General features: G+C 41.1%; 1 protein-coding gene across 1 annotated transcript in view; it reads left to right on the forward strand.

The window, feature by feature from the left end:
* The first annotated feature begins 363 nt into the window (after positions 1–363).
* The window catches only part of ERICH2 (glutamate rich 2), a 37,616-nt gene continuing 15,019 nt past the window's right edge, over positions 364–22,960 (forward strand). The window contains exons 1-10 of the mRNA XM_054972395.1: positions 364–416; positions 502–550; positions 3,743–3,776; positions 8,406–8,442; positions 11,462–11,495; positions 12,306–12,354; positions 14,850–14,886; positions 15,730–15,813; positions 16,703–16,782; positions 21,883–21,993. Of these exons, the coding sequence (XP_054828370.1) occupies positions 409–416; positions 502–550; positions 3,743–3,776; positions 8,406–8,442; positions 11,462–11,495; positions 12,306–12,354; positions 14,850–14,886; positions 15,730–15,813; positions 16,703–16,782; positions 21,883–21,993 (523 nt within the window). The 5' untranslated portion in view covers positions 364–408. The remainder of the gene's footprint in view (positions 417–501; positions 551–3,742; positions 3,777–8,405; positions 8,443–11,461; positions 11,496–12,305; positions 12,355–14,849; positions 14,887–15,729; positions 15,814–16,702; positions 16,783–21,882; positions 21,994–22,960) is intronic.

Raw genomic sequence — 22,960 nt, forward strand, 5'->3', positions numbered from 1 at the left:
CTTTTAATTTTGCTGGAGCACAGTGGAATTCTGAGAACACTTTCCTGGGTGTCGACCAGGATCCTCAATAGACTTGCTTAGGGTTGTTCTGGAAATGACCCACAACTGCCTGTGTCTTCTTCAGTGCCCTAAACTGAAGAAGCTGGCGGTCTCTTCCCTCACTCTTCCCTACCCAGCGATTACAGGCAGTTTCGCCTCCGCTCCTCTCTGCACCGGAACCTTTTCGCTCGCGCCTTCGTTCCTAGCCGGCCCTCTTTTCTGTGTGCTCACAGTTCGCTTATTGTGGTTGCTATGGCAACGCCTGGATTGTTCTCTGTGCTGGTCCAGTGCGAAAGAGGCAGGGACTGGGAGCAACGAAGGCCGCGTTGTTGACCCACAGTGAGCGAGCACTGGCTGCTAGGCTACACCATGAAGAGGTAGTCCTCCAGTGCTTTCGGGCAGGGGTTGAGGGCAGAGAGCAGTGCGTACCTTACCCTTCGTTCTTGTCCCCCCCTTCTTTAGGTTCAATCTTGTTTTGGGCCAAGGGATTCCCAGACGAACAGCCCCCAAGGTAGGAGACTTCTTCCTCAACACCTCTAAAACTTTTGCTCACCTTTTTTGCATGCTGCAATAAAAACTCTTTTTAAAACAAAGATCTGTTAAGAAACCAGCAGTACCACCGTTGCCACCTCCTCACCCCAATTTTCACATTTGTGCATCAGGCAGACATTGAATAGCTGTAGCATCCTCCCCCCCCCCCCGCCCCCGCGTTGCACATTTCCACACTGGGGAACCCTTCACTTGTTCGTTTTCTGCCTTTCCCACGATTATTGAAAGGCTCAGCAGCCCTATTAGTTCAAAAGCTAGACGGAAAAGGCATTCATCTATAGAATGTCATAAAAAGATCTCTATTTATTTAGATTTTTATACCCTGCTTTTCTAGAGATCCAAGGCAACTTACAGCAGAATCAGAATAAGTGCCACAGGGTGGGGAGAGATGCAGTGTTTCACTGAAGAAGGACACCTAGGTTCCACTAACGGTTGCTTAGTAGGTGACTTTTCTACACTGCTGTAAACTTACAGTGCCAACTTAAGCAAGTATACTCAGGTTCATACTGAAGAGGGCTTATTCCCACAAAATGCTTAGCATTGCACTGTAAATCAGCTGACTCGAAAGCTTGGGGAGATTTATTTTATTATTGTTGCTGTTGTTTAAAGGTCTCCTTTCTCACTGAGAAGCAGATTACATGCTGCAGGTGCATACTATATAATCAAAAGCTAGGACATTCACAGAGCAAATATACAACATGATCAACAGTTACTATGTTCAGTGAAAACAGATACAATAGGGTATGGTAGCAGCAAACTTGAAAACTAGCATAAAGTCGAACACCTAGATGAATTAAACCTTTCTGAATTAAAGTGTAAGTAATTAACATGACATCTTTAGCAACCTTGAACTATCCCACAAGAGCGTATCTAAATCAGCAGAGAGTACTCAATAGCCTAATCTATAAAATTACATTCAGAGGCATTTTTTAAACAAAGCACATATTTGAGTGTCAGGTGGAAGTAGGCATTAAGGACTTTTTGCTACCCATTCTATTGTACTTGAAATCAAAATGCTAAAAATGTGGAGTTTGGATTCTCTTTTAGCACATACCAAGGGGTGCTGTGGAGATTCTGTGTTAGCAGTTATGTGTTTGGAACTGAGGATAGCACTTGTTCTACCATTAAAGGAGCTAACCCATATGCATAGATCCAGGCTGCATCTGATGAAGAGAACTGTAATTCTTGAAAGCTTATACTACAATAAAGTTGGTTAGTCCTAAAGGTGCTACTGGACTCTTCGATTTTGCTAACCCATATGCAGTGACATTTGGCATAATTGCATTCATGTATTTGTTAAATCTTTATACCATTTCATAACAAAGCACCCTGAACCAGTGTCTGTTTCCTATTCTCTTCTCATCCCCACCCCTTGTATAAAAGCTGGCTATGGGTCCACATGAGTAATTAATAAAACATGAGCTACAAAGCTCTTAAATTGGCTTATTCCCATTTGAACTCAAGCCAGACCTGCTGAATTCCACTTGATAACATAAATGGGTTTCAGATGACATGTCGCAGCAGAAGTTTTAGGGCCTTGTAGAAATGGCAGCTGTTGTACATATGATGGGTGCCCATTCCCCATTGTGTGTGTGTTTAGATCTTATGCAGATAACTTAAAAATTCTCTATAAATGAATGCAGAGAAAGGGAGAGCTGCACTGGGATTCTGAACTCTTGATTTACCTACAGATGTAACAGTGGCATTGTGCAGATCACACGACAATTGTACTTACTACTTGATTTGCATTTTATCCTGTTTCTTCTTTTTGTCACATGCCTCAAACAGATATTCAGAGAGGTAGCATACCAATGTTTGAAATAATTACAATTAATGAAGTTGCTTTAACTTTGAAGGCAAAATGAGCTCTGACTTGCTGATCCATATGGAGCTTTGTGTTTGAGCTTGAGTTCTAGAACTGTCTTCTCTTGTACATTTGCTAATACCCTGGAAACCTAGTATTGACAGAAGTGTTTTCTGCTGGTGTTGCCACCTAGAGGGGAAAAAACCCTGTCCCTGTCCCTTTATCAGAGGTTCAATGGGACATTATTTACCAAGTGATGTTACTTACCTCCATGCCATGAAAATAATAATAATAACAACAACATTCGATTTATATACTGCCCTTCAGGATGACTTAACACCCACTCAGAGTGGTTTACAAAGTATGTTATTATTATCCCCACAGCAAAACACCCTGTGAGGTGGGTGGGGCTGAGTGAGCTAGAAGCTGTGACTGACCCAAAGTCACCCAGCTGGCTTCAAGTGGAGGAGTGAGGCATCACTTGCCTCTTCCCACACATTAATTCTCTATTAAATGGTCAGAATATTTTTTCTTCGGGTTGTTGGCAACCCTGCCTCCACCTTAAGGGATTTATATTAAAGCTGTATGATATCCACAGAGCCTCTTTCTGAAGAACTAAATTCCTTGTTTTGATCATTTTGTGCAAGATGTCATAAATTAAAATAAAAGTGAAGGCCACAACTGTATTTTGCTGCATGTGAATAAGCATTTTGCCATCATTCCTTTTGTAAAAATTATTTGATATTAGGGTGACATATTTCATTAGGCTTTCTCTGCAATAAAAACTATTTCCCACCCTTCCAATTGAAATCTGTATGACTGAGAGTTAGTATTGATATTGATCAGTTGAATTCTTCTGAATTCTGTACATTTGTTCTTGACACGTCATCTTGTGCTAAAATTTGATAAATGTTCCCAGATCTAGCTAGATAGATTCACAATCAAAAACAAAGAGATAACAATCCTTCAAAGACATATTGCCAACACAAAATTATTGGGGGGGGCAGTGTTTGAGGCTTTGGACCTTTGATCCTTTCTGTTTTCACCTGAACAACTCATGATTTGTAGTGAAGGGTAACCCCTACTACACTTTGCTATGTCTTTTTATACCATCCTGATCTTGCCTCTCAAGAATGTTTAACTTACTGACAGTTGCTTTTACAAGGAAATGTTGTGAGAAGAAGCATTAGAGATGACCTACTGCGATGTACTCAACTGAGAAATAGTATCTGAATAGTTTTTAAGAATTCTTGCAGCTGTGGGTGACTAATACATTTTATCTTATTCAGTCCCACAACACTGTACTCCTCAGAGATACCATTGGATATTTTTCTTCTACATTTTTCCTAGGTTTCTGGAATGATGGAAGTGATTGCCCCTGAAGGTATTTTCTGTAAACAATTAATGGAGAATTGTATAGTATTTTATTTCCATTCCTTCTTTCTGAGTTTTAAAAAATGAGTCGTTGTTTATTCAGAATGTAAGTAAGAGCATTAATTTTGAAACGTCAATCCCTTTCCTTTAAAATATTTTGTCTTTTAAGAAATCCTCATGAGTACATTGGGCTTTGATCTTTTACTAATATTTCAGAGCTAACAAGAATTGTTGACATGAGTTTGCTTACATGAGTTTGCCATGAAGCTGACATTCTTGCTCTGTGGGCAGTTGAGTTGTGTAAGGAAAACATGTGCAGAGCAAATGTCTAATCCTCCACCTCGTCCTCATAAGCACAAGCCACATCCTGTGGCATGTTTTAAATCAGAGAAGTTCCCTGTGAGCTACTTCCATATCTAGAAACATAATATGAGACAAGCTTATATACATGGCTTCCCACACAACAATTTTTGCTGTAAAATGCTGTTGAGAATCAGATTCATCATGACACACATTGTCACAAGGAAAAATATTTATATTTATTTCTACTTTTGACTTAGTCAGATATGGGCGCTGCCCAGGTTTTCTCAGCAAGAAAGCAAGTATCCCTTCAAGAATATCCCTTTTCTTAAAACACAGCATATCTTAAGGTATCTTAATATGACTGATCACGGGCTGAAGCCATCCTATAACAGGTATGGGGATGTAACATGATGTACTTCTGCTGAGTTAGATATGGTCAGGGCTTTTTTTCAGGGGGAACGCAGGGGAACAGAGTTCCGGAACCTCTTGAAAATGGTCACATGGCTGGTAGCCCCGCCCCCTGATCTCCAGACAGAGGGGAGTTTAGAATCTAAACTCCCCTCTGTCTGGAGATCGGGGGCGGGGCCACCAGCCATGTGACCATTTTCTCTGAGGGAAACCCACTGAGTTCCGCCACCTCTTTTCCCAGAAAAAAAGCCCTGGATATGGTTATTGTGTTGCTCCTGATTTAAAATAATTTGAGCTTTTCAGTAGGTGTAATGATGTATAAGTTACATAAAGTGCAATCCTAAGAACGCTTTCCTCGAAGTAAGCCTCACCGAAAAAACTTGATTAGGAATCTAAATAGATCTGCTTAGGATTGCTCTCTAAGCCTATTGTTTTGGGGTGGATTGTGTTCTTAATCACCTCAAGCCTTTTTATAAAGATGTGATGCACAAACATGTTCAGTAACTGAATAAATACTTTCCATTACAATAGCAGACAAAGATTATTAAATGTATCAGACTTTGGAAAACATTACTCTAAAGGGGTGTTTGCATAAGTTCACAGGTCTAGGTTCAGATTTCCAACCCAAGAGTAGCTCCATGATTTAAAAGTAACATTAAAACAGAATTCAGTTTAAAGACAGTAAATCGTCCTGAGTTTTTTAGACTGGAAGGAAAAATTTATAATACAGTTCTGGAAGAAACAGAAATATATGCTTATTTACACTGTCATATTAGCAATGACAAGCTAATGTTTTTCACAACAGGCTTTTAAAATTATTTAAATCTTAACTGTAAGTTAAACCGCTTAAACATTTATGCTGCTTTGAAAGAACGCCGATTTGTTTGGTTTTCCTTCCTTTTCTTAGTAAGAAGTTTTGGTAACAGACTTTGAAGCACTTCTGATTCCAAAGTTCTGTAGAAACCAGTTTAGAGAGCCTGTAAAAACCAAATGTTCAATGTATCTGCATTAAATCAGGAATCACTGAGGTAAAATGCCCAATTGGTAGTCTGGTTGGCCAATGGGCTAGGGGAGAAGGAGCCCGAGATCAGTGAGGAATAGAATAAGTGTCGTGCATGAACCCCATCACTGAAAAGTCTGCATTCAGGTAAGACGTAGGAAAGGGTCAGTGGAACTGTTGCAGGAAGAAGTTGGAACAATTTCCCCCATCTTTTCTCTTATAGGATTGGCCTGCTGCTGCTGAACCCTGTGTTACAACCAGAGTGGATAAAAATGGGTGGTTTAAATAAATAATTAAATACAACAGATTTGTTTTTTTAAAGTTACAGCTATAAATAGTTTCTCTTTTAAAAACAGCCTAAATTAAAATATAATTTAAAATAAAATCTGATCTTAATGTAAAACACATGAATCAAAACTGAATTAACGACCCCCTCATGAAACATCGTATTTATTTGTAAATGAAGCACTGTGGGTTTGGATCATTATATAGCACAATACTGATTATGCTGTGGGGCTTGATGCTTGGAGGCCAGGGACTGACAGAAGATCCCGAGGGCCGTCCACTGATCCATGTGGTGACCATTTGCCCCTGTTTTATGTTCAGAAACACAAGCTGGTCTCTGCAGTTGGCCCAGTAGTCTGATTAGAAACACTAGTGGCTTGGATTCTAAGCGGTGCGTGTGGAGTTATGCTACAGGAAGCCAACTTCCCTGCACCCTCCTCCTCACTGCAACTGTCTGTATTTGGATACATCTGTTAGTTAGTCTGGCAAAGCTGAACAGTCAGGAAGGCATGGGTGGAATCACAAGCATTAAACGCACTTCAAGAAAATATATTGCAAAATGATGAAACTTTTATTGAGGTAGATTCACATTCACAAGCATTTTGGAATAGAAAGGAGACAGAAACTTAATCTAAGAATAGTTTCCCCTGTCATAAGTGACCAGCTAGTCCTGTTGCAGATATATGGTCATCTGTATGCCTGGGCAATTCTCTGGCGTGGTCTCACAGAAGAGACCTATAGAAGTGTCTTACCTCTTGCAAGGCCATGAGGTGAGAGAAAAAGGGCACAGGAGGAGGAGGAGGAGGAGTCAGAGAGAAGCATCCTATTCAACAAGTTTTAAATTTCAGTTTTAAGTTTCAGTTTTAAATCACAATGATTTATGGTTAACAAACCAGCTATGATGCTAATCATTGGCCTATACAATTCCCCCCCTTGGCAATTTAAATCAATCCACTATATCTTACAAACCATGTTGTACCAGTGTTTAGGTCTATGCTGCTGTCTATCTTTGTCTAGTCGCTGGAATTCACAGAACAGCACAGTTTCCACCCTGCGTGTAATTACTGGTGTGACAATATTTGTCCAGTGGTTCATTTGCCACAGAATTCTTGCTTTTTACAGGGAACTTACCTATTTCCAAACTAAAGCACTGAACAGGGAGTAGAGGGGAACTTCTGTGTATGTGTACCCAACGTATGTGGATTGAGAAAAATGGCATCTTTTATAATGCTTTTTTAAACATTTACCAATTAAAGACATTAAGAGGAGAAGGAACAGAGAGAACATAGTAACATTACCAATACTCTAAATCCTGTATTTCTTTATAAAAATGCACAAATGGCTAGACTCAAATAAAACACTGTTAAACTATCAGAATGCCATTTATCTTTGTAATTTATAGGTTCATAGTTTAATGCAGGGGTCATTTCGTAGAAAAAGAACTGCAGGAACTCATTAGCATAACTCATTAGCATATGCCACACCCCTTGATTGGAGCGAAATGGCTGGGATTTGGCTGCTGCCAGACGGGGGAGTGTTCCTTCATCTGGCAGTGGCCCGATCATGGCCATTTGGCCCCAATCCAGGCCCCAAATGGCTATTTTGGGCACATTTTGGCCTGGATTGGGCCCAAACCAGCTCAGATCAAGTCAGTGCTGGGCAGAGGAGGAGTCCCCCCCCAAGCACCGACCTAATCCTGGTGGTTTTGTTCCTGAACCCGGCTGAAATGGGCCCCAAATGGCCAAAAATGGCCATATGGGCCCCGTGTGGGCCCAAGTCAGGTCCGAAACAGCCAGGACCAGGTCAGTGCTGGGGAGGGGAGAGTTCTCCCACCCAGCACTGACCCAATCCCGGTCGTTCTGGCCCTGATCCCAGTGGGAATGGGGTCAAAATGGCCAAAAATGGCAATTTTGGGCCCATTTTGGCCCAGATCAGGGCTGAAATGGCTGGGACTAGGTCGGTGCTGGGAGAGGAAGGCTTCCCCCACCCGGCACTGACCCAATCCTGGTCGTTTGGGCCCCAATCCCAGCAGAAAATGGCCTAAAATTGACATTTTTGGCCTGTTTCAGCCCGGATTGGGGCCAAAACAGCCGGGACTGGGTTGGTGCTGGGCAGGGGAGGCTTCCCCCACCTGGCACCAACATGGTCCAGGCCGTTTCGGCCCCAATGCAGGCCGAGACGGGCCCAAAATGACGATTTTGGGCCTGTTTCGGCCCAAGTTGGGGACGAAATGGCCAGGATCAGGTCGGTGCCGGGCAAGGGAAGGTTCCCTCGCCCGGCACTGACCCAATCCAGGCCATTTTGGCCCAGATTAGGGCCATTTTGGCTCAAATCGAGGCCTAAACAGCCCTAAAGTCAGGTGGGCGGGGCCACCTGACTTGGGGGAACTACCAGAACACCATTCTGGTACATTCCCTCTCAAAATGAGCCTGGTTTAATGTCTTGCTTGTTTTCTGGACTTGTATGTCTTTTATCAAATGATTTCTCTCATGGTAGCTGCTAAGGATTTTTAAAGTCATTGTTTTAAATGTATCTCAAAACTTTTTGTGTTATATTATGTATTAGTGAACTCATTTGTAAAGTGAAAGTACATGGGGTACATTTGAGAAAATTGCATTACATATATTGAACCTTTCTTTTTAGATGGATTTATCATAGAAAAACATTTGCCATTGCCAAGGTAAGGAAAGGGAGTCCCTCCCCATCTTGGTGAGGTTAGAGTTGAAATTGAGTTCTCATAGATGACTGAATGTTCCCCATGCACAGGAGCTCTCTGTTAAGAAAAAGAACATTACATGTCAAACAGTCCTATGCTAATTTAATAAAATGATGAAGCATTAGAGTTTGTCACACTCAGGAACTGTATCCTGATTCATCACCCATATACAAGGAGATGCTAATTTGATTGTCTAGCGCTTCAGTGCCAAAAGTTCAAGTATGACAGATTCTAAATTCACATGGAAATGATTATAAAGTGTGCTGATCTGGTTCTGATCTGGTATGGATCTGATATGAAAAAAGATCTTTGGCACTGTGCTTATTAAAGCAAGGTCTATGTCCATAAAGGTGAAATTAATAGAGGAAAATTCTGACGAGGCAAAATTGCTTTGGGAAGTACACTGTTTCTTTTACGTGCCAGAACAGGTGTACTGAACATTGAGACGAAACAAAAGGTAAAGGGGGTCAAAAATTAGTCAGTCTCAAAAGTCTCTACCATTTCTTCCCTTTATCCCAGAACCACAAGGATCACTGGTGTGCCTGAGTATAATGGAGATTAGTTAATTCAGCCTTAATACAACAGTATTGAAATCAATAGTTGAGCCTGCCAACTGATTATTTTATACCTTTCTTAGAGTGGCAGGACTTTGAGTCTAGCAATCACCGGTTTGTTACACCATTGTATAGTTACATTGAATTATAGATTGATACCTAGATTATCATTTTCTAACTCTATTCACTTTCCACTCTGCAGCAATACAACTCATTCAAAGACAACAATTATTATTTACTAGTAGCTCAACCCAAAAGTCAGGCAATAACATAAGGTACACTAAGCATTTAATTACATTCATTCTAGATCTAAGATAAGGTTAGTTATTTAATAAGATTTGTCCAGAATACATAACAGAGTGTGATCAGTCTGTCAAAGGAAATGTTAAAACCTCTGGCTGGCTGGCTATTAGATTTATATCCCACCCTCCCCGCAAACGAGGCTAACATCAACAATACATCTGTACCTACTATGCATGCTCTGTGGATAGCATAGGAACTCATGTCATGTGATTGCTGCCCCTGAGTATCTTGGGAGAACCTACAGAAAGTCACAAGACCACTTCTGTCCCCTGATAAGGTGTCAGGAACTTCAGGCCTCAGGACTTATATTGGATGAAGTCCACTTGAACCAGCTTTGCACTGTTTTTACACAAAAAGCGTAGCTGAGAACCTGCTTCAGCCAGTGAAAAATGATCGTTGGAAAAACATTGATGAAGGAAACCTTTTGAAGGCCACATCTACATCAGTGGAATGGGAATTAATGTCCATTCTGGAGGGGGGGGTGCTTAGAACACCCTAAAAAAGCATTTCTCAAGGACAACTACAACTCTGTATAAAATATTGGGAGAAATGTGTCCATCCTTCCTCCAGCTGGAAGAATAACATTAGGGAGATTGCATGTCCAGTAGAAGGGAAGCTAACTGGCTTACCTTTCTGAGAGTCTAATGTAAGGAAATGGCTATTCAGGGAACTGAAGCAAGTTGTCTCCTTACAGCTACTCTTTGATATAATCACAAATAAACAGGAATTTTGTGACACCTTGAGGACTAAAATTCTTTTATTCCCACTTCTTTAGTCATTTAATATTGTGGCTCTCCTAATCTACATAATGTGTTTTACTACCCCACTCTAACAGGAAGCAATCAATAAATATGTGTGGTACACATATATGCTCTGTGGTGATTACTCCATGTGGCAGATCTGCTTTGTGAAAGTCATTTGTCACAGCGCTGTGGGTGATGTTGCTTTATGGTATATGCACCTCTGACGTAAAGGCACTACTCACTCCTCCACTGAGGCAGATTTTCCTTCCAAAACTGATTAAATTTGCTTGCTGTGGCTGGGTAGCCTCTGGTAGCGTGTCTCTGGGTGTAATTTAAAGGTCTTTTTATCCCACGCTTAATATATATGTGTTAAGCGTGGGATAAAAAGACCTTTAAATTACACCCAGAGATATGCTACCATTTGGGCTTATATCCCAACCTAAGTGTTTGAAAGGGGAAAAGCAGGAGCCCTCATCTGCTTTAAAATGAAATGGTACTAGAAACTGAGTAAAGTTCAATAGGAAACAGCAGGGTTGGTATATAGGTAGGCACAGTGAAAAGAAAGCTGAGGTAAATTTTGATTGTAGAACAGAATACTTCAAAAGTATTAGGCACAATAATCTTATAGCTTAGTTTCAAATATTTACAGTTCTTAAAAGTCAGAGGTTTGTAACAAGGATTCTTCATGGATTTCACTTTATAGCGTAGGTGTTCTGTCTTCAACACAGCACTCTTTTCCCTTTACACCGGGCGCAGGTCCTCCTAAAAGCCACCCCCCCTTTTTTTTAGTCACTGGGCAAAAAGTATTCTTCTACAAAAGGCATAAACCTCTTCACTTGGCTGAAGGGGAGTCTCCTTTCACTATCCACTACCTCTGCCAATGACACACTCCTAGTTCTATCTTGTGCTGACATTCACACTTAGATACTTCAACTAAATGTCTTCTTTCAACCTAAAGCTGTCCCAGTTGAGGCAAACCCTCTTTTTCTTCGCACACAGTTTTACTAGTCTGACCTCCCTTGTCAGACTCCAACTGCTTGGACAATTCTGTGCAAGCAATTGAAGGCCATTCCTTCACAGTGCTTCACAGAAGGTCTTTCAAACAGCCACCTACATGTCTACCATAAAATATACAGTGTGGTATTTGGCAAAATAACAAGCCAACTAACATGGCATTCTGAAATATAAAAACATTTTAAAATATCTGCTGTAGTGTAATGTGCTTCAGATTAGAAAAATGCATAGTCTGACATAGTAGAGTGTGGTAATGAAGTTCTTCTAGAATGCAGATTTTGTTTGAAGCATCCCCCTCCCCACCCTTGACTAAACTGTTTCTAATATTCAAAGGAATATAATTGTGCAAATACTTTTACTTTGTACTAGGCATAATGGCTTAGGAAGGACAGATGAAGTGAAGGTAAAAAAAAAACTATTTTCCTAGATTTTTTTTTTTACTAAATGGAATTGATCAATTGGCATTTATTTGTTTAGATATTTATATCCTACTTTCCTCCCAACGGGGACCCAAAGCAGCTTACAACGTTGTTCTCCATTTCTCCATTTCATCTTCACAACAATCCTGTGAGGCTGAGAGAGTGTACCTGCCTCAAAGTCACCCAGTGAACTTGGAACTCCCAGATCTTAGTCTGATGCCCTAACTAATATACTGCAAGGGCTTTAATGGTTTTATTGAGAAACGTTTCAGATGTAATCATTTCTTCATACCTTATCTGTGCTCAAGTGTCACATCCTTGTGTTTTTTTTAAAGTTGTGGGAATTGTTGTTAAATGAGAAAAGACATAGGGAAGGATTTCAAGATGGAGGTAAGATCAGGCTGTACTTGACTGTGGGATCCATGTGTCCACCTGTTCACATATAGAGCAGGGATTCTGTTTTTTTAAAACAAAACTGAAGTGTGTGGGCAATAGGAGGCTATATTCTGCCTTCTCGACTGCCTTCCTTTGCTTCCAGAACTTTTCTTCCTGCTTGGCTCAATTCTGGTATTAGAAATGAACCAGAAGAAAAATATGGAAAGCAGAGTGCAGCCGATAAGGCGGGCAGGTGTCACGGTTTAGCTCCTCCTGTGCATTATGACGTGGACAACCCCACCACATAGATGTGAACAAGTGGATGCACACAAACATGCATGCAGACCTCTCCAATCCATATTTAATTTACCACTTCAGTGGCTAATCTGGATTAGTTCTCACTTCTTTCTGTGTTTCAGGAACAGAAGAACTGGCAAAATGGAAGGCTACATGTGTTTGGTCCAAAAGGTAAGTAGGTTTTTTTTTTTTTTAAGATCCAAGGTTGGGCCTTTGGGGCCCATTCTAGCACAGTTAAGAACTGGAACTGGGATTATATAGATGAAAGGGAATGGTTACCCCAATGGGTCCAATTTGAATAGGCTCAGTTTTCAGTGATTCCCATTAAATTCTATGGGAGGAAGTAAACAAACTTCAGTATAGAACCCTGGCAGGATAGGGACAAAACTTGTTATCTGATTGTTGTGAGAATGGGGGGAGGAATGAGCCTCTCCTTCTCTCTCTTCTGCTGGTCTCCTCCCCTGCAGCACCTCGGTCCATTTGTTCTGATGAGCCGCTTACCAAGGCTTATGAGGTTTGGATAGAATAACCCCTGACTTAATTTCGTCTTTCCCCCCCTCGCTGGTCTGTCTTCAGTGTCGTAAATAATCACCTCTGTACAGGGAAGATCTTAACTAGCATCAAGATTTATTTTGACTGACAAATGGTACATTTAGTCTCGAGACCAGTCACCTCTGGTCTATCTGCCCTTGAATGTTACAGAAACAGAGCCAGACCGATAATGGTACAGAAATGCAAGCGTGCCGATAACAATATCTTAACCTATGGACCTTATCCTATATAGAGAGAACTAACAGAGTACTTAACTTTTATAATATAAACCCTTAAGCAAATCTTCTATCAATTCTATAGTAAAACTCCCCTTAAAATCCTAACTGCGTAATCCTTAAGCTATACTTATGTATTAACTTATAAATCCTTAATTTAGAAGCAAATAGTACATTAAAACCTTATAGCAAAGTGACTAAAACCCCACAGAAAAAGCCTTTTCTGACTTACTTCCTGGAGAACCCCTGGACCAAAGTGGGTCTCTTATGGGTTCCCAAGAGGAAGTTTAATGGCCACCAGTTGGCAGACACAAAAAGACTTGTGCCTTCCCAAGGAGTGGCAAGGACTAGCTCCTTGGTCACACTTTTTATAGAGTTGTCCTCAGCTTTCTGATTGGTTGATGGCTGATTGGTTAATGGCACTCTGACAGCTGATTGGTCAGTGGCACCCTGACATGGGTGGTTCCAGAACCCTGCTGCCATATATGGCCCAACAGTACTTTTGCTCTATCTCGGATCTTCAGGAGTTCCTTGTCCTTGTGCCTAGAATAGCCATTGTTTTTGAGCCAGTCTCTGCCCACATGACTTTCACTGTATAGATGCTCTTATTGAAGAGTCAGCATGGTTCAGCATATCTCATGAAGCCTGTAAATTGTCCTGCTATGATTGGTCAAATAGGTTAAAGGGGAATTTTAGCCCTTATAAAATGGCTTGTGCCTCTTTCTGTCAGTCTTATGTGTCAAAGCTGAATACCTTTCTTCAATTTAATGTTCTTTTATGGCCCATGCCTGGTTTGTGTCGGGGGGGGGGGGCTGCTGCAGACTTCTGCCAGCTCTCACAGAGAATAGACATACATGAACCAAAGTGAGGGCTTTTGGAAGTTGCTTCTTGGGCCAAGACTGGCTCTAGGATATGGGTTTGGGTTCAGATCGATCCAAACTCTAAAATTCTGACCACACTGATACAGACAGTGAGGTCACTAGGTAGAGGGTTTAGGCCCTCCCCTGTCATGCTTCAGAGGACGACTCTGTCTCTCATATTCACTCCCATGAGAAAAAGTAAATTTCGGAACCAGCGTTATGGCAAAACACCCCACATGCTGAATTACTTGACCTTCACTAATGAGTATTCCAAGGTGTGTCTGTACAGGATGCAGATATACATTAGATATATATCTTTGAGCCCAGGCAATGTGGGCTTTCTGTCCGTCCCCTCCCCTTGACATTTTGTGTGTGTGTGTGCATGTAAATAAAGTGTTGTGAAGTCACACCCAACTTATGATGACTCCTCATGAGGTTTTCAGGGCAAGAGAGCAAGAGAGGGCAAGAGAGGTTTTCAGGGCAAGAGAGGTTTGCCATTACTGACTTTTGCATAATGACCCTGGACTTACTTGGCGGAATCCCAGCTGAGGGCTAAGTAGGGCGTGTTCTCTCGCTCTCTCTCACACACTGCTTAGCTTCCAAAATCTGATCTGATCAAGGTAGCCTGGGACATCAGGTCTGGGCCCCTTGACAGTTAGCTAATTCCAAATACTGGAAACAATCCACTGGAAAGATGCATCTTTTGTGTCAAGCTCGTTATAATTAATAAGTATGTTCTGGAAAGCATGTAGTGGTGTGCTATTTTGCTTAAGGGAAGTGGGACAGTCAATAAAATGCCTGCTTTCTCTTTTTTCCTTTTTGGAAGCTTCAAGGGCTTTGTGAAGGAACTTATAGAAGGGTCAGGGAGGGGGAGCTTAGAATATTCTTTATGTTTCCATATTCTTAGAGAAGCGGTGTAATTTTTATTAATGTTGAAAACATCTGTTACTGAATTTTTTATAAAATTATTTTCCATCTCTCTGATATATTTTAATAAACCAAATACACTCAACTGAACCAAAATTTTTACCTTTTTTAGAAGAAGTTGTTATTGAACCAGTTCAAACAGTGTCACGGTAAGATGCCTTTTGTTGTGTAGCTGGTCTCTTCTGTGCCTTTTCAAACAATTAAAGCTATATATTCTGACCCACAACAGAGATAACTGAAATAATATCCAAGATCGTAGAATATAAAGCTAGACAAGATTTCATGGGCTGATTGAATAGTTATTAGGAAAAGTTTACAGTTGTTGATTACTACTACTGTTTTTTTGTTGTTGTTGTTCTTTTGAAAATGATTGTATAATGTATGTACTAGCTTGTATGGAGTGATTAACTTTATGTTTGATGATGTTGCTTTCTTCTTTTTAAATAATAATTATTTAAATAATAAAATACCCCCCCAAACCCTCACATGTAAAGTCAAGCCTAACCCAACTCCCTGCAAATTAAAAAAAAGAAAGCTAAGTAATCTTACATTATACCAATTGCAGTAAATGTAAGCATGCCCTATCTGTTATCAACACTCTGTGGTGGTAAAGGTCTCCTATCTCTGACATCATGTAGCAATGTCACACAAGGACTCGTTAGTGAAGATGCAGAAGTAACTACTGGTTGCTTCATCCAGTCTGATACCCCCCGTTTGCCTTTCTTTTGTCCCTACTGGGCTGAAGGCAGTTGGAAGTGTGGCATTTTCAAAGACATGGTGCAAGGGCTAAGCAGTACATCTCCTTTCCCCTGCAGTGTGGTTCTGATCCATGCAGGGCCCTGCCTTCTTGATTTGTTTTCACCTTACCTACACATCTGAAGCTGCAGTCTCCAGAATCATGTAGTCTAGCTCTCAACACAATCACTGTTTCGCAGCTGATATAAAACCTTTAGTGGTGGTTTTGTTTTTTGACTTTTTTAAAACCAAGGCAGCATCGGATGTGGGAAAGAATCTACAAGGCGACATCATACTCCGTCAGTGCAGATCTTGCTGTGTACAGCTAACTCATTAGAAAAGTAAGTCTCACTTCAGTTGAGGTCTTAATTTTGGTAAGGGGACAAATTGCTGGCTTTGAGCTTTTTCAGTAGATAGCTTTTGTACAACACGGTAGATAGCAACCAGTTCTCACTCTTGGAATACTGAGAGTTTATGTATGCTTTACACTCACAAGGGGGAATAATGCTCCCCTGGCATTGCAAATATGCTGTGAGATTCCTGCCCTGACCGTGATGTTGAGAAGTGCAGGATGCTGCCATTCTGTTGAGGGCTTCTCTGGCTCTCCAGTTGGTCGTGATAGTTGCTGGTTTGGGCATGGAAGTTTTCACTACGATTAAGACATTCTCCGTTCTAAATGTTATTGACACATATAAGGAGTTTTGAATAGTGTTACCATGGCAAGAGTAAGATGCACCAGCCTATTTGGAGAATACAAAATAAGCTCTAAGTTGCAATTTACGGTTAATTGGCGGCACAACTTGCAAAAATGAATACATTGTATATTAGGAGGGTTGACTGAAAAATCATGAGAATGAATCTTAAAATATACAGTAGAGTTACGCCATTATTCTTTGACTCTACAGGGGCTTTACTATGGAGCTCTGTGTGCATGTGGACATTCCTGATTTCTTTGACAAGCTGGTTAGGTAGAATGCATTCTTCCGCACAGAAGACAGTGGGGCAGTCCCTGTCCATTCGGAATGTTCTGTGTAGCTTTGGCTTGTCCCTGTGACACGGAGTCATTTCAGCTCTTGCACTGAAAAAAGGCAGCAGTGCTTGAGCAGAGTTGGATACCGCAGGACTTTGGATTACTGGATATCAGAAACTGGCTTCAAAGCATAATATCTTTTGGTAGCCTGTGTACAACTTTCTGCTGTTTTGTCTTCCCTCGGTGAACAAAATATTTAGGCAGAGTACTCTCACAAGGAGTTCAAAAAATCAAAATCCAAAGACTACTGTAAGGCAGCGTGAGAGCGTACAAGAAGCAGGTAAGATTTTACATCTGTAGGTATGGTTTATAGCAGGGGTCCCCAACATAGTACGCATGGGTGTCATGGCACCCACTGACACCTTCCCTGGTGCTCACCAAGTATTTTTAAAAAGTGAGCGAGGCCAGATGGGGCTTTTGCCCAGGAGGGCTTCTGCTTGGCTGAGCAGATTTCTTAAAATGTTGCTTTGGGAGCAGCTGCCACCACAACTCAAGGATCTTCACTGTGTGACTGAAAGTAAGCTGTGCCTATATGCAAGAAAATATTTTAAAACAATGCATTCAGTGTAAAAGACACCCTGTTAAATAGAGTCTCGGCTTGAAATGCTGAGGAGTTATTATTAAAGCTATGCATAACTTCACTCTCTGCCATTTTGCAGTGGCTCCACCTCCTGTGATGGCCATTTCACAGTTGTGTCACCATCATGTGGCAGAATTCCAAAGGTGCCTACAGGCCCCAAAAGGTTAGGGACCCCTGGTTTTTAGGGAGCTTGTGGGGTGCTATATTTTTTGGACCAGGTCCTGGGAAATTTGGATTCAGATCCAGCCTCAGCCACTTATGTGTTAATGGCCTTCATCAGTTTCCATGTTTATGTTGCCCTGTTTCATGAAAGAATGAAACAATGGAGATGGTAAAGAGAATTAAAAGACTGTGATTCTCCCCTACGTGGGCACAGTGCGCATGCCTGGAGAACTCCCGATAGTGCTTGACAGAGCTTTGTTCTCCTCCCCTTGCCCAGAGCATGTGTGGGTTTCGGAGATCCCTCCATTGATCCTTTCCCAGAGGGATGGGACTGGGTGTGGATGTGAGAGGTGCCCACTGACATTCCATTTTTTGATTTCTCTGCACCTATGCCAGGGGAGGACAGAAAGAAGACTGTGTTGATCTCTGTGGGGAACATTTCACATGTAGATACTGCACCCATGTGAAGAATAAATGATTGCTCTATATTACAGATGAATTTAGATTTTAAAAATTAAGATTAACAGCACTAATAATAGCAATAACTAACCAACTTTATTGTAGCATAAGCTTTCGAGAACCACAGCTCTCTTCATCAGAAAGCTGTGCTTCTCAAAAGCTTATGCTACAATAAAGTTGGTTAGTCTTAAAGGTGCTACTGGACTCTTTACTATTTTGCTACTACAGACTAACATGGCTAACTCCTCTGGATCTAATAGCAATAACTGTAATCCACTGATATCTCTGGCGAAATTCAGCTAGGGAAAAGGCATTTAATAGTGTTAATGGATGCCCTTTAATCAGGTTAGAATATAGTCACTTGATATGCACTGGGGGCTCCTATTCTTGTACTATGTATTGGTAAAAGTCAGGAAAGCATTCCACTACTTCATAGAAACATAGAGCTGGAAGAGATCACAAGGGTCATCTAGTCCAGCCTCCTGTACAATACAGGAAATTCACAGCTATCCCTCCCACCTCACCTCCCTCAGTGACCCCTGCTTTATGCCCAGAGGAAGGCAAAAGTCCTCCAGGATCCCTGACAAATCTGGCCTGGAGGAAAATTCCTTCCTGACCCCAAAGGGGCTGATCGGCATTACCCTAGGTGTATAAGAAAGAGTCATGAGAGCCCGGTACTGGCTCATCCCTTCATGCACTCCCTGTTGTGAATACATTCATATTAATTCAGAGAATCGTCATAGCTGTCAGATGACCATTTAGCCTCTTCTTAAATACCTCCAAGGAAAGAGCGCCCACTTCCACTGAAGAACCACTCTGACTGTCAGGAAGTTCTTCCTAATGTTTATCCAAAACCTCTTTTGCTTTAATTTTAACCTGTTGTTTTTCATCCAACCTGCTGGGGCAACAGAAAACAACTCTGCTCCATCCTCTTTGTGACAGCTCTTCAAATATTTTAAGAGGGCTATCTTATTGTCTCTCAATCACCTCTCTAGGCTAAACATACCCAGCTCCTTCAATCTTTCCTCATAAGATTTGGTCTCTAGACCCCTCACCATCTTCATTGCCCTCCTTTGGACACATTCCAGTTGCCTTATTAAACTGTGGTACCCAAAACTGTACACAATAATCCAAACAGACTAAACTGATGTCATCACCTCACGTGATCTGTACACTATACTTCTGTTGATACAGCCTAAGATCACATTTGCCTTTTTAGCTACAGCATCACATTGCTGACTCATGTTCAGTGTATGATCTACTAAGACCCCTAGATCCTTTTCATATGTACTACTGCCAAGACAAGACTCCCCATCTTATAAGTGTGCCTGTGATTTATCATACCCAAATGCAGAGCTTTATATTTATCTCTGTTGAAATTCTTTTTGTTAGTTTTAGCCCAGTTTTTCAGCCTGTCAAGATCACCTTGAATCTTGCTTCTGTCTTTTACTGTGTTTGCAACCCCTCCCAATTTAGTATCATCTGCAGATTTAACAAGCATTACCTTATCCAAGTTATTTATAAAAATGTTGAACAACACAGGGTCCAGGACAGATCCCTGACATACTCCACTTGTCACTCCTCTCCAAAAGATGAGGAACCACTTACAAGCAATCTTTGGGTATGATCTGTCAACCAATTACAAATCAATCGAACAGTAAAGGATCCAAACCATGTGATACCAACTTCTCAACCAGAATATCATGTGGAATCTTATCAAAAGCCTTACTGAAATCAAGATACTTATCAAGAGCCTTACTGAAATCCACAGCATTCCCCTGATCCACCAAAGCAGTAACTCTCACAAAAAAGGAGATAAGGTTAGTCTGATATGTCTTGTTCTTGAGGAACCCATGCTGGATCTTAGTAATCACAGCTGTCTTTTCTAAATGCTCAAGGACTGACTGACTGATTATTTGTCCCAGGGCCTTTCCAGGTATGGACATCAAGCGGATGGGTTGATAATTACCTGGCTCTTCCTTTTCCCTGTTCTTGAAGATGGGGACAACGTTTTCCCACCTCTAATCTTCTAGCATCTGACATGTACTCCAAAAATTCTCAAAGATGATAGACAGAGGGTCTATCAGCAAGTTCCTTTAGTACCCTAGGATGCAATTCATCTGGTCCTGAGGACTTGATTTCATTTAAAGAAGCTAGGTGTTTACGTACCATCCCAATGTCTATCCTAGGCTGCAATTCCATTTTTTCCTCATGTGTTCCCTTTTTGCCAGGGGGAGCACAGTTCCCTTTCAAGTGAAGACCAAGGCAAAGTAGGAATTGAGCAGTTTTCCCCTCTATCATCTGTTAAAAATCTCACTTTCCTCTCCCTACAGCGAGCCTAACACTTTCTTATCCTTTTTCCTGCTCTGAACATAACCAAAGAACCCTTTTTTGTTGTGTTTAGTATCTCTTGCTAGCCTAAGCTCATATTGAGCTTTAGCCTTTCTAACACTCTCTACAAGCACTAGTAAGTTGTTTATATTTGTCCTTGGTTATACAGCCCTCCTTCCATTTCTTAAATGTCTTTTAAAATTTTCAGATCTTTAGAAAGCTGTTTATGGAGCCACCCTGGCTTCTTTAGGTATCTCTCATTTTTCTTTCTCCTGCAAAACACATTTTTCCCTACCTTGGTGAGGTGCAAACCGTTTCCCGATAACTTCATTCTGAAACCATAGTCCATGGGCCAGGAAACCAAACCTTTCCTGAAGACACCGTCTGTATAGCCAGTTACTTTCCCCCAGTATTCTGCTTTTACTTCCGAAACTGTGGCTGTCAACAGGAAGAAGTGACAGTATCACAACCGCTGCTCCCAGATCCTTCAGCTTTCTACCCAGAGCCTCATAGTCTCTTTTAATGTGCTCTGAACTGTGCTGGGTTGTTCCCACATAGATGAGCAAGAAGGGATAATAATATGTGGGTTTGATGAGCCTTTCCAGTCTTTCTGTTGCATCTTGGTTGCATGCACCTGGTAGACAGCATACAGTACCTTTCTAGATGACAGGTCTGGTTGGCGTACTTTAACCTCTACTCCTCTCAGTAGGGAATCCACAATTACCACCACACATCTCCTAATATGGGGGGGGGGGAGGAAACACAACCCCTCGCATCCCCAGGGCCCTGAGAAACCTTTTTACTCTGGACAGTAATTCTTGTTCCAGTAGTCCAGAGTCATTTTCTATGGGAAGGACCTGGAACCAATTGTTCAGTAATAAAGGATCAGAATGTCTCCTTATTATCCTGCTCCTGTGGGTTACATTCTTCCATTTGCTCTCTTCCTGTATTTGGTGCTTTTTCTTTTCTTCCTCCTTCTGTTGTCCTCCCAAAAGTGCTTCATGTGTTTTTTCCAAGAACTCTTCACCCTCCCTGATAAGCTGAAGTGTGGATAAGCGTGCCTCAAGCCCTTGTGTCTTTTCCTCCAGTAGAGCTGTCAACTTGGTGTAGTGGTTAAGAGTGTGGGACTCCCCACTTCTCCACTTGAAGCCAGCTGGGTGAGCTTGGGCTAGTCATGAGTCACTCTCTGGAGCTCTCTCAGCCCCACCCACCTCACAGGGTGTTTTGTTGTGGGGATAATGACATACTTTGTAAACCACTCTGAGTGGGCATTAAGTTGTCCTGAAGGGCAGTGTATAAATTGAATGTTGTTATTATTATTTATTACTTTGAATTAGATTTTGTACCTTCTAACTGCAGGTTGCTTAATCTGTGTTAAGATGGTATAGATAGAATATTCAACTAGAACTCTTTTCTCACTGATTGTCTATGATATAATAGCAGGCAGTCCAACATGAATCCTCCTCTCTGTGAAATACAAAAAGATGGTATGTGCTTGTATGTGCATGCATGCACGTGTGTGCAATGTGGACTGATTACAGCATGGAGGTTTCATTTGTTAGCATATGTTGTTTTGTTAGTACATCAAATATATTATTGATATATGAAATAGCATTTGGTTGACTGCTCCAAAGTCTTAACATAAGTATGATGAATACCGTATTAATATCTCCTTTGGAATGGTAAGTGAGTTGTAGAACATTTATACTTTGCAGACTTATTTTTAAATGTGATATATAGTTCTTCTTTTAAATGATATATTAACCTTTGGTAAATAAAATGTAGCTAGGGTGGGGGAAGCATTATGAATATCATTGTTCCAGTTGATTGTGCTGTGTTTTCATTCAGTGTTCCCCTTCCACCGCCACCCAGAAATCCATAATGATCCACAGTTAAAAGGTGATTTACACAGACTGAATCATGAAGATGAGATAATTGGAGCAAAGATGAAATTGAAAGGTAATGGTTGGTGCAAACAAAATATATTTTGCCTGAGTGCCTTTCAGCTATCATGTCTTTCAGCTATTTCTAGACTTGTGTTAAGCATAATTTCCAAAATTAGTTTACCTGAATCTTTGATAGGTGCCCTTTATTCGTCTTCCTTTTCATCAGCCTAGATAAAGTACTACTAGCTCAAAAGAAATACAGTGCAGTAACCCAGTGACCCTCAGTGTGGCACCTATGGGCACCATGGCACCCTCCATTCAGTTTCCTGAAGCACGTTTGCTTGTTCAACAAAACATCTCTTTCCCAAAACAAAAAGGTGGTACTAGCTTTTCTCCATCTCTGTGAGGTTGGAAGTGCTTCAGAAGAACCCAGGAGGAATTACCTTTATCTCTGAAGGGAGCTCCCATTCAGAGACAGCTGCCTGCATTGTCAGTTGATGCTTGACATGCAACCTCTGAACATGTTTTGAATAGCTCCAGTCCACATGGAAGACATTTTGTTATGGTCCCCATGGCAGCCATTTTGTGGTGGCATCCACTCCCTCTTCTCATAGTTCCAAAACTGCGCCCCAAAGATCAAAAAAATTGGGAACTCCCTTTTCTAACTTTTAAAAATTGTTGATCTTCTTTCTGAAATGCTGTACTATGTTTTACCACTAATAGTAGGCATTTTATGATGGAAATATTTTATATCCTCTCACTTCCTGCTGTGGCTGAAAAAATCTGAAATTCTTGGTTCTGTTCTTGTAACATCATATATCTGAGAGCAGTATCAAAGAAACTCCTTAACTTTGATTTTCTTGTTGATTTGGAAATGTATACTGGAGGAATTAACGTGTGTTGCAGTTGGCATCATCTCAGAAGAGGCATTCCCTCTGGTATGAGAAAGAAGGAGGACTGCCTCTTCTAAGATGGTGGCTGCCACTAGCAGCTTTTGTAACTACTTGTGTTAATAATTATTAATTAAATGTACTTTAAAT

The sequence above is a fragment of the Eublepharis macularius genome, chromosome 2 (assembly GCF_028583425.1).
Source record: "Eublepharis macularius isolate TG4126 chromosome 2, MPM_Emac_v1.0, whole genome shotgun sequence".
In the NCBI taxonomy this organism is placed as follows: domain Eukaryota; kingdom Metazoa; phylum Chordata; class Lepidosauria; order Squamata; family Eublepharidae; genus Eublepharis; species Eublepharis macularius.